Here is a 14,656-nt window from a genome sequence, read left to right as displayed (position 1 = left end):
CAGGGCATAATCCAAGCATAAATTAAACACTTCATTTGATTACAGCAAGAGAGATGCTCTGAGAAATAGTTGGCTCTCATTTAAATATACACAGTGATTAGATGTGGTGGCATATCAATAAACCAGGCGTACAAAGCAAACTACCTTGTGCTCATAACCTAATGGGTCAATTGATTTCCACATCATGTTATGCAGGACCTTGACATAATTTCAGCAGCATAAAAACATACTCGGATACAACAGCAAACTGTCTCTAGAACAAACCTATGAACAATGAAGCTCATATCCTAAACTTGCTTAATAATAATAATAATAATAATAATAATAATAATAGCAGCAGCATTAACAATACACAGTCTACCTGTCTGGGCATAATATAGAGAATTTATAGTAAAATTTCATTTGGTACCACATACATAGTTGGGTCAAAGACAGCAAAAGTAATGAGCGTTCGTTATTGCTTAAAATGCTCTGTTTGTTAGTGTTATTAGTGGCTACTACACATACTTAAATGACTCCAAAAGAATACAGCTGTAGTATAAATAGACAAAGCATGAAAAACTAGTTAAGGGCTTTTGGGATTTAAGCATAAGGAACATAGTAGGTTGGTATTAAGTCAGCTCTGGCTCCCTGTGTGTCTTGTTATGGAAGTTTAATCCTTCAATGTGAAACATTATGCCTTTATAAGCTTCCTTGGCATCCTTCAATTTTTATTGTTCTCGGTTTGAACTGTAAGATCCCTTGTTTTATTGGTTAATAGGCATTGCCCTCAACTACATTAATTTTATATGTATGGATAGATAATTATTGTGAAGACATGTAGTAATAAGTTATGGCATTATAAAATATGTAATAAATATGGAAGAATGTACTGAATGGGCATCATAAGCAACATTTCATGCTCATTAACTTTACGGTGGTGGTTTTGTTTTGTTTTTTGTAACCAAAGCTGACTAGAGAACTTCATGTTAAGCTTTGCACATTTGCATTTTTGAGTAACAGCAGTGCAATTAATAGCAATTTTAGAGATTGATTCAGTACTAAGTAGACCCAAACATAAACTGACCACTCCTACTGCCCCAAACACAAATCAACAACAAACAAGTAAAATACTATTCCTCCAAACAGTAGCTTTGTGATGGTCTCTGAGAAAATTAAATAAGCAGATAGAGAAATAAATAAATAAACATATAGCACTGTTTTTCAGGTTTTGCAGTATTGGGTAGAAACCTTCTCACCTAAATTGTGTGCTCAAAGCGCACACAATTGTGTGCTCAAAGCGCAAACAATATTAAACTGCATATCACTTCAAATGAAGTGAAATCATCCCATTTCATTGTGCATGAGTCATGAAATAGTTCTGTTAAGCCTTAAATGGTGCTTAAAAGTTAGCAGTGTGCAGCAGCAGCCATTAATTACTTTGTTTCTGGTTCTGGTGAATGTTGAGGGTTGTAGTTCTGCTCATGAATCCTAGCCCTGATTTTCTGGTACCCATCCCTCGTGAAACCTTATCCCAATTTCTGTCTTAATTGTCTTTAGAAGAGTGTGTGTGTGTGTGTGTGTGTGTGTGTGTGTGTGTGTAAGTTATGCTTCTTTAAATCCAAATGTTGAATATTCTGCTGTAATGTTTACCAGTGTCCAGATCAACCAAACAGAATGGAATGGGGAAAATCTTTATTAGGGCTTCCTCTGTTAGGGTTTGTATCCTCCAAATACACTTCATCTGCTGCTGCCTTGTTTTCTGACATGTAGGTACCTTCACCTGTTTAAAACATTTTTGTTTAGGCAGCATTATTGAGACGTATAGAAATTGCATATGTTTTATCTCTTTTTAGCTATTGTTCACTTTCATCATATTTTGAATGTTGCTAAATACCTGGTATTTATTAAATATTTTAATGTTTTTGTTTTTGTAAACAGCCTTAGACAATCAAGGGGTATATACGTTTTGTTAAATTACTTAATTAATTAAAAATATTTGAGGGATGATTTAGTTTCTGACCTTTGTACATTAAAATTGTTGCTTCCAATTCTGTAGCTTTATTTGTTTATAAGGGAAATTTCAATCCTTAATTCTTATTTTAGAATTATGAATTATTTTATTTTTGCAACTGAAACGTTAGGAACCTTGAGTAAAGAAATGTATGTAGTCTAAAAATGTGAAGACTGCAATACTATACACATACACCTGGAAAACAGCCGCATTGAACTAATTTTGGGGAAATTTTTTATTTAACAAAAATAAAACAACGGCTTACAATCATTTAACTTGATGGGACTGAGTTCTGGGTAGACATGTATAATGTTACACTATATGCCTCTCACCCTTTTTGCACCAAATGCGATGTAATATAAGCCATATTATCAGTGTTTCAGCAGTACTGTGTCTGGTTACGTACTTAAGATAAAATGTAGTATTTCTTTCTCCCAGTCAATCACAGCTGTCTTGACAATCAGTTTAAGTGCCACAATAACCGTTGCATCCCCAAGAGGTGGCTTTGTGATGGAGCAAATGATTGTGGCAGTGGCGAAGATGAATCAAATGAAACTTGTGCAGGTAAAAAGGAGGGAGGGAAGCCACAACTTTCTTCCTTAGGTGACTAAGTTTTATCTTAATCCCACATTGAATAAATTCTCTGGGCAGAAAATTGCACTGAACCAAACTCTTACTGATTATCTGATTACTGCAGATTTAAATGAATTGAGATTTTGATGGCAGTAGGTTTGGAATGCCAATGACATTTTACTTATTATTTGTGCCTGGCTGTTCCAAAGTGATTTGGCAGTTAATCTATCCATATGGCTTTACTTGACCATCAGAGCATTATGCTGTTTTGAAAGTAAAAACTTGTCCCTCTTAAACATTTTGTTGGAGTTGAAATTAAGCAGGATGCACTGACAGACAGCATGTAAGGTTATTTTTCATCCTGCATCCTGCAATTATAATTATTTATGTATTTATATATACCACCATTCCCCCATTTACATATATTCACATGCAACCATGCATACATGCAGCTCTCTGGGGGGAGAGACCTGGGGGGAGAGACCTCAGCAAAGCCTCACTGTGCCTCTGGCTCATGAGGAGACCCTCCACAGACCCCCCCCCCAAGGGGACATCATATTTCCTTGTGATCCAGAGGCATGGCAAGGCTTTGCTTAGGCTCCCAGCTAACAGGTGATGAATGAGAAAGAGGCTGCTGCTGCGCTTTCCCATGCATCAGCTGTTAGTCAGAAAGCCCTGCTGCACCTCCAGCTTACGTGAGCCAGAGGGGGAACCAGGCTTGGTTGACCAGCTCAGCTGACACATAGCATAGAAGCTTCCCTGCACATCAGCTGTGCAAATCCACTGCCTCTCCAGCTTGCGTGAGCTCGGAGGGTCAGCGGGGCTCCCTTGACCAGCTCAGCTGCCAAGCAGGAAAGCTTCTTTGCCACTCATCTGTGGAGCTTTGTTGAGCTGACAGGCGACTCTCCACTTTGAGTGATTTCACTGATGCACATGAGAGTTCAGAACATAAATAGGCATTTAATGTAGCCATACTTGAATTATCTTTGAATATAGTGTTGGTTTTTTTACATTATTTATATTATTATTTTTAATTGTGTGTGTGTGTTGTGATTGTTGTGAGGTTTTTTGTTTTATTTCTCATCCTTTTTTCTCTTCCTAAGGCCATATCATGAATATCAGGAAGCTTTTTCCCTTTTAAAAAAAAGTTAAATATGTTTTAAGAGGTTTATTTGCTTTAATTTTGACAGTGGTTTTTGACAGCTTGCTAAAATAAGTTTGCATTAGAAGCTCAATGGCTCAATTAAAGTATGATGCTACTATAAAAGTACGGTTGTGCATGAAATTGATATATAGTAAGTACGTATGATTCAACTAGACTATAGTTGAGCTATATTATAGTCAAGCGAAATAATTAATACTTTATTATTTTGATGCCAATTTCTCTCTCAAGCAAGAACATGTCAAGCTGACCAGTTTTCTTGTGGTAACGGCCGATGCATTCCAAGTTCATGGCTTTGTGATCGGGAAGATGACTGTGGTGATGGATCGGATGAAATGGCATCTTGTGGTGAGTTAATTAATAGCCTTTTTGGAAATAAGACATATGTTATGGCTTCCCATTTGTTGCCCAAACCTTCCTTTTCATGAAAAAGGATGCACAAAACAGTTCCCTTTGTCATCTGAAAAGTCTTCCACGCGTCCTGTATAAAGTATGCAATATTTCAGTGATGGGAAGATATCTGCATGTTGTTGTTTTCACTATTCTTTGCTGATTTGGTAATGCTATTGGGAATTCAGCAGGAAACAGTTTGGGATGAAATACATATTTTGACAGAAAGCAGGCACACCAACTCCTTCGGGCGGAAGGGTCTCCCTGCATACTCCCCCCTCCCCCAGCCTTACATTGATTTCCATCCATAGGGGTTAATACATTGTCTCACCTCTTTACCCCTCTCATAACCAATGTCACAGAATAAATTCCTTCCATATATTACAGTGGTTCTGAGCCAGTACCATAGTAGCAGAACTGAAGGAGCTGCTGTGCCATTGCTGGCACGTATGTTGGGTGTGAACGTCTGTGTGAGGTTTGCCTTTATGGTTTGCCATAAAGGTTTGCCTTTATGGTTTTCCTGGGTTCTTATCATCTGTTCTGTTCACAGAGTTCAAGAGCCATCCTATGAATGTAAAGATGCTTCAGATAAATAATGTTTACCCAGAAGGAAATGAGTCAAAAGGGACATGCTCCCCAGAGTGCTTAGTATTTCAGCTTGAAACAGAAAGGCATTAGTCCAGTAATGAATGTCTGGTGATCAATGTTTAATACTGAAGCATGACTTCCCCTGATTAAATAAGACAAAAATGCACCCTCTCTCCCCAAAAACTCCACATTATGCATAGAGGTCATTGCAGAAAGATCACTAATGATTTTATCAAACGGACGCTTTTCCTTTCTTTCATTATGCTGGCAAGGTTACAAGTTTCATTAGCACTTTATTCCATCACTTTCGATGAAAAATGATGAGTTCTTTTGAACATGTGAAAAACAGCCCTACCTTTATTCTGACAAACTGCACTTCTCAGAAGCAGTAAAAAAAAAAAAAAGAGCATTGCGCACACATGAAGTAATGGGAAACAGCAGCAATTATTTGTTATTTTGATATGAATATTTTTTACATTCACATTTATAGTGTGTGGTAAATAGTTTCAACCACTAGTTTGTACTGATAAAACCTGGGCAGGGATTAATAGAGGAAGTAAAAAATTAAACCAATATATATACAAATCAAGCAGTAAGTCTTTTTAGAATTACATTAAAGTTGCTCTATGTTTCCCTGTGGGGACTGCCTTGGGTTTTTTTTATTGATTTGCTAGCAGCTCTGGTAACCTCTACAGCTGAAGAGTATGGTAAAAAAAAGGACTTTATTTACTTTTACTATAAGCTCTTGTGCTGTTGTTCTGCACAGAGCTAGTGTGTTATAGTGGTTAAGAGTGGTAGTCTCATAATCTGGGGAACCGGGTTCACGTCTCTGCTCCTCCACATGCAGCTGCTGGGTGACCTTGGGCTAGTCACACTTCTCTGAAGTCTCTCAGCCCCATTCACCTCACAGAGTGTTTGTTGTGGGGGAGGAAGGGAAAGGAGAATGTTAGCCTCTTTGAGACTCCTTCGAGTAGTGATAAAGCGGGATATCAAATCCAAACTCTTCTCCTTCTTCTTCTTCACAGGAGTCTCTTCTATGGGTCACCATAGAAAGCCAGACAGACTTGAGATAGGCTCTTTCCTATGTATGCCTCTGAAAGTCCTTTGCTGAGGCAGCACTGTCAGTTAGACAACTGGGTGTGCATTGGTTGACTCCTAAACACCTTTTGGGCATTTTGAGGCTAACCTGTGATCTCTACAATAGATAATAGATAATAGATAATAGATAATAGATAATAGATAATAGATAATAGATAATAGATATAATAGATATAATAGATATAATAGATATAATAGATATAATAGATATAATAGATAATAGATAATAAATAGATCATAGATAATAGAGATATAGATATAGATGATATAGATGCAACAATAAACCCTACTGTGGCTGCTATACTACTATTCAAAATTAAGTAGCTTTTCACGAACGTTGAATTACTTCCTTTCTCTGAATGCAAATTATATACTTATCAAGCATAGATTAAGCTCAACAGGCTTTGTATGTTGCTGGCAAGTTTGAGTCCCCAAGGCTGCAAAATTATGTACATTTCCTTGCAGTCAGCCCGGGCCAAGATGTGTTTCAGCCTGAGACATTATAGCAAATGCTGCATCCTTTCCCAGAGTGGCTGGGTAAACACAGCCAGATGGGTGTGGTATAATAATAATAATAATAATAATAATAATAATAATAATAATAGCCAAGATGTTGAGTATCTATGGCTGCCAACTTATACTGGCATTTCAGACAAAACAGAAGTCACATGGAAACAAAATGTAATTCAATATTAACAAATAACTCACAATTTGCTGTTCTTTCATGACACTCCACATCAGCTTCCTGAGGTAGCTGCTTCACTATGCCCAGCAGTTGGATAAGACCGAGCTGGAAGTAAGTGTCACAGAGCATAGAACCTGAGGCCTGGGGTCCTATATGACCCTCTAGACCTCTCATTCCAGCCCTCTGGATTCTCCCTGGGCTCACCCTCTCCTCAGGCCACACCCCTTTCCCTGTGTCACAGTCTACACTGGCCCTGCACCATGCCCTCATGAAGACATTTTGTCTTGCTGAGATTTGTTCTTGGACTATGATAATTCATCTTGCTTGTTTGGAGAGGGATGCACAGATATGTGTCCATGTAGAAATCTCTGGACTTTGTGTGGGTAGAATGCAGCCTACAGTGCAGAAGGGAAGAGTCACATCCATAGCATTACCCACCTTCTCAACACACTTGGGCTTTGGACTGACACACCACTGCCACTTGACCCCTGGAAGGTTGTCCCTGAGGGACTGCTATCTAGGATGACTTTTTCTGAACAAAACACACAGAACTGCTCTACCACGTTAGTGGGGAACTTCATGTGAGTCCAGCTCCCTTTGCTCTCCCTGAGTTGCTTCTAAACTGATTTGTGATTTACATCCTATCTCCTATAATTTCTGTTTCCCTTTTATGTCACGACTTTCAGATTGTAAACCTGAAAGGTGTGAGGACTGCCTTGTTTTTTTTTATTGATTTGCTAGCAGCTTTGGTAACCTCTACAGGTGAAGAGTGTGGTAAAAAAAATAAAAAAATAAAAGGTTAAATAAATAATGCTGCTTTCTTGGACCATCACAGCAATCTATTTCCCCCCACACCATGCCCTCACTCTTTATTTAAGACTTTATTTGTTTATTTTTATGATAAATGCACTCACTGTTCTGCTGCTCAACTTGTTAGAATCCTCGTCTGTCATCTTTCCTTCTTCTCAGTCCTCTCTTTCTTCCTTTGTCCTCTCCTTTTTCTACGACATACACAATAGAGACTGTTTTTGCTGCTGGCGTAAAACTAGTGGCTTTTTGTTTGGTGGTGGTGGTTGTTGTTTAAAAAGGTACCTTGACAGTATGCATAGAAATTTATCATAAGTAAACTTTATATACACTTTGTTTACTGTGCATACAAGTTAGAATTGTTAGCATGATGATTAAAATAAGTTAAAATCTTTAACAAAATGCATTAAAATGTGTGCACATTAATTTATTGGCAGCTGTGGTAAATGACACTGCTGTATAAGTAATATATAATAATAATATTGTAATAATATTATGCATATCTAATAATAACTCTGTCAAAGGATCTTGAGGTGCTTTATTCAGGTACTGCAAAATGCTTGATTTGAAAAATTCACTTGGGTGAACATATAATAAATAGTGTATTTTTATCCCTAATATTGTTACATCTATAGACACATTTTCACTCCCACTGTAAGATACCTATAAACCTCACTTCAAGATATATGAATGATATAACAATATAACCTCCACAAAGGCCTTACATAGAGAGGGGCTGTAGTTATCGTTGAGCACATGCTTTTTGTATGAAAGGCCCGAGGTTTAATCCCCAGGTGAGACTGAGGGAAGAACGGCTCTTCAAAAGCCTGGAGAACCACTGCCAGACAGAGCAGGCTAGAAAGACCAATTGTCTGAGGCAGCTTCCTGTGTACAAAATTAAAGGAAGGTAGATGTTTGAGAAGAATATGTCCTGGTGTGAACATTCTTGATCTGAGCATACCACTGTGAGAAATGTGCATGTTTAGTGACTTCACAACAATTCTATATATGATAGCCACCACAACAACAGTTTTTCAGGGCACAGCAATCGTTTGAGGTCAAGTATCCCTTAGTTTTTATGTTATACTTTACCACTTTGTTCTTTGAATATTCAAAGCACTGCACATATATCCAGTAGCAGCTTGTCCAGTGGGGTGGAACCACAACAATAGCCGTCTGGCAAGGCAGTAGTGGGACTGTATGGATGCTCAAGTGGAAGTGGCAGATTTGCTCCATTGGGGCATCTGTGCAGCCCTGACCTTGCCACTGCCTCACTTTCCCCAATAGCAGCATCATTGCTGCAGCTGGAATGCTATTACCGCAGCTGCAGCCCAGCCGGCAAGACGTTCCTGCACACATTATCACATTCATCATTACAACAACTCTGCAAAGAAGGCCAGTGCTGTTGTTGACATTAAATAAGATGGGCCAAGGCCAAGGGAATATGGTTTGCTGTGGTTGTCCATTCAATGTATGGATGATACGGGTTTTGAACCAGGCATCTCCTGCTTTCTAGCTTCAGCTATCTAAGCAAACTAAGATGGCTGAAGCCCCACAATGCAGACCTGCAGGTTCTCTGCTGCCTCTGGTATCAGCTGAAATCATGCAAGTTCTCACCGAAAATTGTGGAAGTGGCAGGGCAGGTGGAGAAGCAGCAGTGACAACAGGTATGGCAGTGGTGGGAGCAGCAAGGCAGGGAAGGGGATGTGCCGCCGCTGCAACTTAGGCACAACTTTACATCAAGTTGTATGTAAAAGTTAGCTATATTATAGGTGAGGTGGGGGAGAAAAATTTGCCTGTGATGCTTTCTCGAAAACAAGCATTTTTAGTTTAAGTTTGGCTAAATATGAAACCAGTTTTTTAATCTTTAACACCCGTATACGAAGGATGACCAAGACATCCTTAGTATCTTGATCTTAAATTAGAAAATATGAAAAAGAGCCATGTGTTAATTCTGCTTACCATAAACACATTAGAATATTGCGTGAGTTTTTCAACAGACCTTCAATGAGTTTCAAAAATAATTGACACTGAGCACTTGTTCACTCAGCATTTCCTTTTTCAATTAAAGCTAAGTTAACAAAGGATATACCGCTCATATTGTCCTGTACTTTCATAGTCTGCTTTTCTGAGATGCTGATTTTGCCATACTATCCTTGTATTGAGCCCTGTGGAGCATAGGATTTAAAGCAATATTCTTCTGCATACTGTTGGGTATTGTAATAGCAGAACTGCCTTTAGCTGAGACCTCACAAGCTTCCTCCCCCTCCTCCTCCACGTTGTGTATGAGAAATAATGCTGAAAGGTTTTGTTTTTTCTAAGAGAGTGCAAGCTAATAGACATTCAAATTAAATTTTCCTTAGATGTATGAACAACATTATCTCCTTCACACACAAAAATCCTCATTTAGTTAACAAACCTTTCACTGGTTAATCCAAATCACTTAGATATTTATAGAATATACATCAATATCAAAATGTTACAATCTAAGCCATTTAAATTCAAAGCTATGAAAGTAGCTGCACAAGGCAACGAAAACAGAGGTACATTGATCTCTATCAACATCACCAGCAATTCTTATAGCATGCACAAATTATTATATCACAACTGTTAGGCAAGCAACAGTCTTCTTGTTAGGGTAGTTTTCAGCTCAATGTTCTCAGTTGTGTTGGTTTTCATTTGAAGCCAAGTTTGAAATAAAGAAAGCTGTCATATCAATTCGGATTTAGGCGTTATCAATTTGCTTGATAAAATTGTTAAGGAGAGCAAGTGTAACAAAATACAGTGGTACCTCGGGTTACATATGCTTCAGGTTACATACGCTTCAGGTTACAGACTCTGCTAACCCAGAAATAGTGCTTCAGGTTAAGAACTTTGCTTCAGGATAAGAACAGAAATCAGGCTCCTGCGGCACAGTGGCAGCAGGAGGACCCATTAGCTGAAGTGGTGCTTCAGGTTAAGAACAGTTTCAGGTTAAGAACGGACCTCCAGAACGAATTAAGTACGTAACCAGAGGTACCACTGTATGTTTACTTTTTGGGTGGGTGCTTCTCTAGCTTTACACTGTGTCTTGATTCTGCTTTAGCCATAATATATTCCAACCTTGTCTGCAGAAGCAAGATATGCTATGTATAATGCAGTAAAGGTGAATACAGTGTCTTACATTGATTCACCTTTGTCCTGTCTCTATCTAGCTTCCAACTTGCATTGAAATCTTCTCAGCTGGAATAATAATGCTTTAGCAAATATGTTCAATAGTTCCATAAATAAATGCTAGTACAGTAAATAATTTTTTTAAAGGACTCCGAGAAAAAAATACCAAACTTTTGACTTCTGTATAAACATCTCTCAGGGTGTATACACAAGTTGGGAGCTAATTTCATTTATGTTCTGACATAAATCAGATACGACTATCAGAAGAGCTGGTCATAATCCTAGTGTGTTTAATACATTCAGATGTCTTTGGCGGCATGAAATATGTGGGGACTGTCCATAAATGTTTTATTTTATAGGTTTATCTGTGTTCCAAACACTAAGGCTGCTAACCCTGATGGTTATGTTAAATCACCACTGTTGGACACAGTTTGCTTCTGAATACCGGTTGCTAGAAACCTCAGGGAAGAGTGTGGTATATATTTATATACCACAATATCATCAAAAGAAAAAAGAAATTTACAGCAATTATACATAAAACATACAATTAAAAACATATTAAAATGTTAAAAACAAATATCAATAAACCATTATGGAAAGATGTATTCTTCATTACCTGTGTGGGCCTGGTAGAATGGAAGCATTTTCAGAAGACATTTAAAAGGTGGCACAGATTTATAGATATACATTATTTTCTCGTGAATCAGTCATCAAAATTACTAATGTAATAACACTTTTATTTTCCATCCCTGCGTTGGTGAAGGAAGAGTCAAACTGGTATATTCATTTTGTCATTTCATGTTAAACTTTTCTCTTTACAGAGTTCCCTACTTGTGACCCATTAGCTCATTTTATATGCAAAAATGGAAGATGCATTAGTAGCAAGTGGCAGTGTGATGCTGGTAAGAACCAATAATTCAGGTTTTTTTTTTACCATATGTATGTTTTTAACATACGGTAAGTGCTTTAGTGTACCAAGAGCACATTTTGCTACAGGACATGAGCATCCAGTTATTTGAATAGTTACTGAAACATCATATTTAATGAAACAATACTACAAAATTATCCTTCCTTCTCTTTGTCTGTGTCAGGTGCGGTTGCGGTTGCAACCAGGCAGGACTCCAACCTGTGTTTTACAGGCTTTATTTTGGTGCAAACTATTTACAGTGAAGAGCCCCGAAGCTTATGTCTGGCTCAATTGCTAGCAGAATCCGGGAGTGGTCTTTTTTTAGACCTCCCCCAACATAAGAGTTTCATTACCCCCAACCGTTTCCTCCCCTCTCTGTGCCTCAGACTACTGCACAGGATGGGCAATGGCAAGGGCATGTTTCCCTCCTGTCCGGCTTGGCCAGAAGCGGTGTTAAGGGTCCCACCAGCATCCTCTGGTCCTAGCACCTCCTCTCCACTGGAGGTGGGGCTTTCCTCCTTGCCAGAAGAGGAACTGCTTCGCAAGATTTTCGGAGACTCCCTGTAACACAACTGCCCTTCTATTTCCCGCCTCTGAGCCGATGACAGTTCCCTGAAAGTCTGCATTGTAAAGAAGTAATTATTCTCTATATGGAGGGCAGAGTTTCATTTGGAAGGGGTAGAAACGTCCTTACTCTGGAAATTTTCTCAGATTGTTCAAGTGTCGTGGTTTATATATAAGCCTCTTGTTCTGATTCACTTGGGCTTTTTTTCAGTACTTCCTAAAGTGAGGATCTTCTACATGTTAGGAGGCATCAAATGCACATGGCCCCCATCACATAGGGAATGTATTACATGACAGTACACACACACACACACACACACACACACATTCACAGTCCATATATTCTTGTCTCATGATAAAGAAAATGGTTATGTGAGTCAAGTGCATACACATGTATATGTGTACTATCTGTAGTATTAGTTGCATTGTTTAAAGGTTAGGGACGCGGGTGGCGCTGTGGGTTAAAGCCTCAGCGCCTAGGGCTTGCCGATCGAAAGGTCGGCGGTTCGAATCCCCGCGGCGGGGTGCGCTCCCGCTGCTCGGTCCCAGCGCCTGCCAACCTAGCAGTTCGAAAGCACCCTTGGGTGCAAGTAGATAAATAGGGACCGCTTTCTAGCGGGAAGGTAAACGGCGTTTCCATGTGTGCAGCTCTGGCTTGCCAGAGCAGCGATGTCACGCTGGCCACGTGACTCGGAAGTGTCTTCGGACAGCGCTGGCCCCTGGCCTCTTGAGTGAGATGGGCGCACAACCCCAGAGTCTGGCAAGACTGGCCCGTACGGGCAGGGGTACCTTTACCTTTACCTTTACCTTAAAGGTGAGGATTTTTTATTCACTTAAATGTATACAATTATTAGCTTGTTGAGTGTGTATGAACTTTGATTTGAAAAGGAGAAAATAATATGAATTAAAGCCTGGTTAAACTGAAGTGAGAACCCACCCTAAATTCTATTTTCTGCTTATAGCTCGCAAGACTACTTTAAGGCATGAGTAAAAATATTTACACATTTTTACAGATGATGACTGTGGGGATGGCAGTGATGAACTGAACTGTGCTCATTCATGCTTTGACAATCAGTTCAGATGTTCCAATGGCAGATGCATTCCAGGTCATTGGGCTTGTGATGGGGACAACGACTGTGGAGACTTCAGTGATGAAAACAAACCAAATTGCACCAAGGAAGGTTGGCATTTTATATAATTTCTCTCCCCCATCACCAAGTAGACATGCATGCAAATGTACTGCTAAACTGAATCAACGCATATATGGTATTTGGTATTGAAGAACTTCAAAATTGAGCCTGTATAAATGTATAAAATAAGAGATGTACACAACTCAGAACATCTGAAGGATTGTTAACAAATCTTCGTAAATGTTCTGGACTTCCATTAGAAAAGAAGTCAAAATATAATATACCACGTGCTAAGGATGGGAGCATTTTCATTATGACCATGCTTTTTCGGTTGTAGCACAGCAGCTATAACTCTCTCTAGAGAAAATTGGCTGACCCCCTCTCTGATCAGTTGTAGTTTTTAAGTGGCAACTAAAACATTTTTATTTTTCAGTGGTTTGTAATCTAATTTCTAAATGCATATTATTATTATTATTATTATTATTATTATTATTTGCTATCTTTAAAGTAATTGTTTATATATTTCCAGTGCTTTCAGTTTTCACTGTATTGAGGTGTATGTTTATGGTAATTAACTGTCTTTTAGACCCCTTTCAGGACTGAAGGGCGCTATATAAATACTTTAATAGATATTGTATTATGTTACTATCTAAGATGATCTGTAAAAATCCATTCAAAGAATGCAAGCTCATATGAAGGAGTGAATTTACAACTTCCTTCATTCTGTGCTCTCGGGTTTCATCTGCTTGGATTGCATTTGTGTATGGTAAACAGCAATGTTGTACAAGCCAAACTATCAAGGCCATTGACAGAAATGATGTTTCTGAGAAGTATGCTTTGCAATGACTTCTTATTTAAGATACAGAAATTTAATTAATTGTGTGGCCCACGGGCTCTGTGTCAAAGAACTCTTGCAGCCCATTTGGTCTGAGAGGTTGAACTGCCCTGCTCCAGAAGCACGGATCATTTCCCTCCCCCTTTATGCTTTCAGTGTATGAGGTGCTAGAGAACCAGGCAGGCTTTGAGGGACAAATACATGCATATACATACACAAATTAAAATCTTCATTTAAAAAATCACAACTTATCCTCATGGATTTCCCTTATCCTGATGCTTTTAGCACAAAAGAATTAATATTTAAGCATTAAAAGCAACATGAATTATTTATAAATAATTGAGCTTACCCACAGGCTGCATTTTAGCTTGAGGCCAAGCTGTCTGTGAGAATGTGATTTTAAATACTATACTTAAAATCTGGTTTGCAGCTTTTTATAAAATCCTGTTTGCCCTTTATACAGACATTTCTGTTTGCACTGAATTATGTTGCTCTTTTAAGTATAGGAAAGATGTAATGCATACTGGGGAAAGACTAGAAACCCAAGTAGGTGCTGGCTGAAGAAAATCCTGAGGCGCTGTTGAGTAGACTCCATTTATTTCATTTTAATTGATTATTAATAACTAAAAATGTAAATTCCCTCCTTTCCATTTCACTCTGAATTGCTAAAACAGGGATTGGGAATCTGTGGCCCTCCAGATCCCCCAAATTACTGGACTACAACTCCCATGAACCCTGTCTGTTGGCCATAGTGGCTGTCTGTTGGCCATA

At 38.6% G+C, this 14,656-nt stretch overlaps 1 protein-coding gene across 3 annotated transcripts in view; it reads left to right on the top strand.

The window, feature by feature from the left end:
- LRP1B (LDL receptor related protein 1B) overlaps nt 1–14,656 on the top strand; it is a 744,879-nt gene that overhangs the window by 547,125 nt on the left and 183,098 nt on the right. For all 3 annotated transcript variants that reach the window (XM_081928170.1, XM_081928171.1, XM_081928169.1), the window contains 4 exons: nt 2,432–2,557; nt 3,960–4,076; nt 11,271–11,351; nt 12,934–13,101. In XM_081928170.1, coding sequence (XP_081784296.1) covers nt 2,432–2,557; nt 3,960–4,076; nt 11,271–11,351; nt 12,934–13,101 — 492 coding nt within the window. The remainder of the gene's footprint in view (nt 1–2,431; nt 2,558–3,959; nt 4,077–11,270; nt 11,352–12,933; nt 13,102–14,656) is intronic.

Source organism: Podarcis melisellensis (genome assembly GCF_964234715.1).
Source record: "Podarcis melisellensis genome assembly, chromosome: 1".
NCBI lineage: Eukaryota > Metazoa > Chordata > Lepidosauria > Squamata > Lacertidae > Podarcis > Podarcis melisellensis.
Note: the sequence above shows the minus strand (reverse complement) of the source record. Positions and strands in the feature narration are given on the sequence as shown.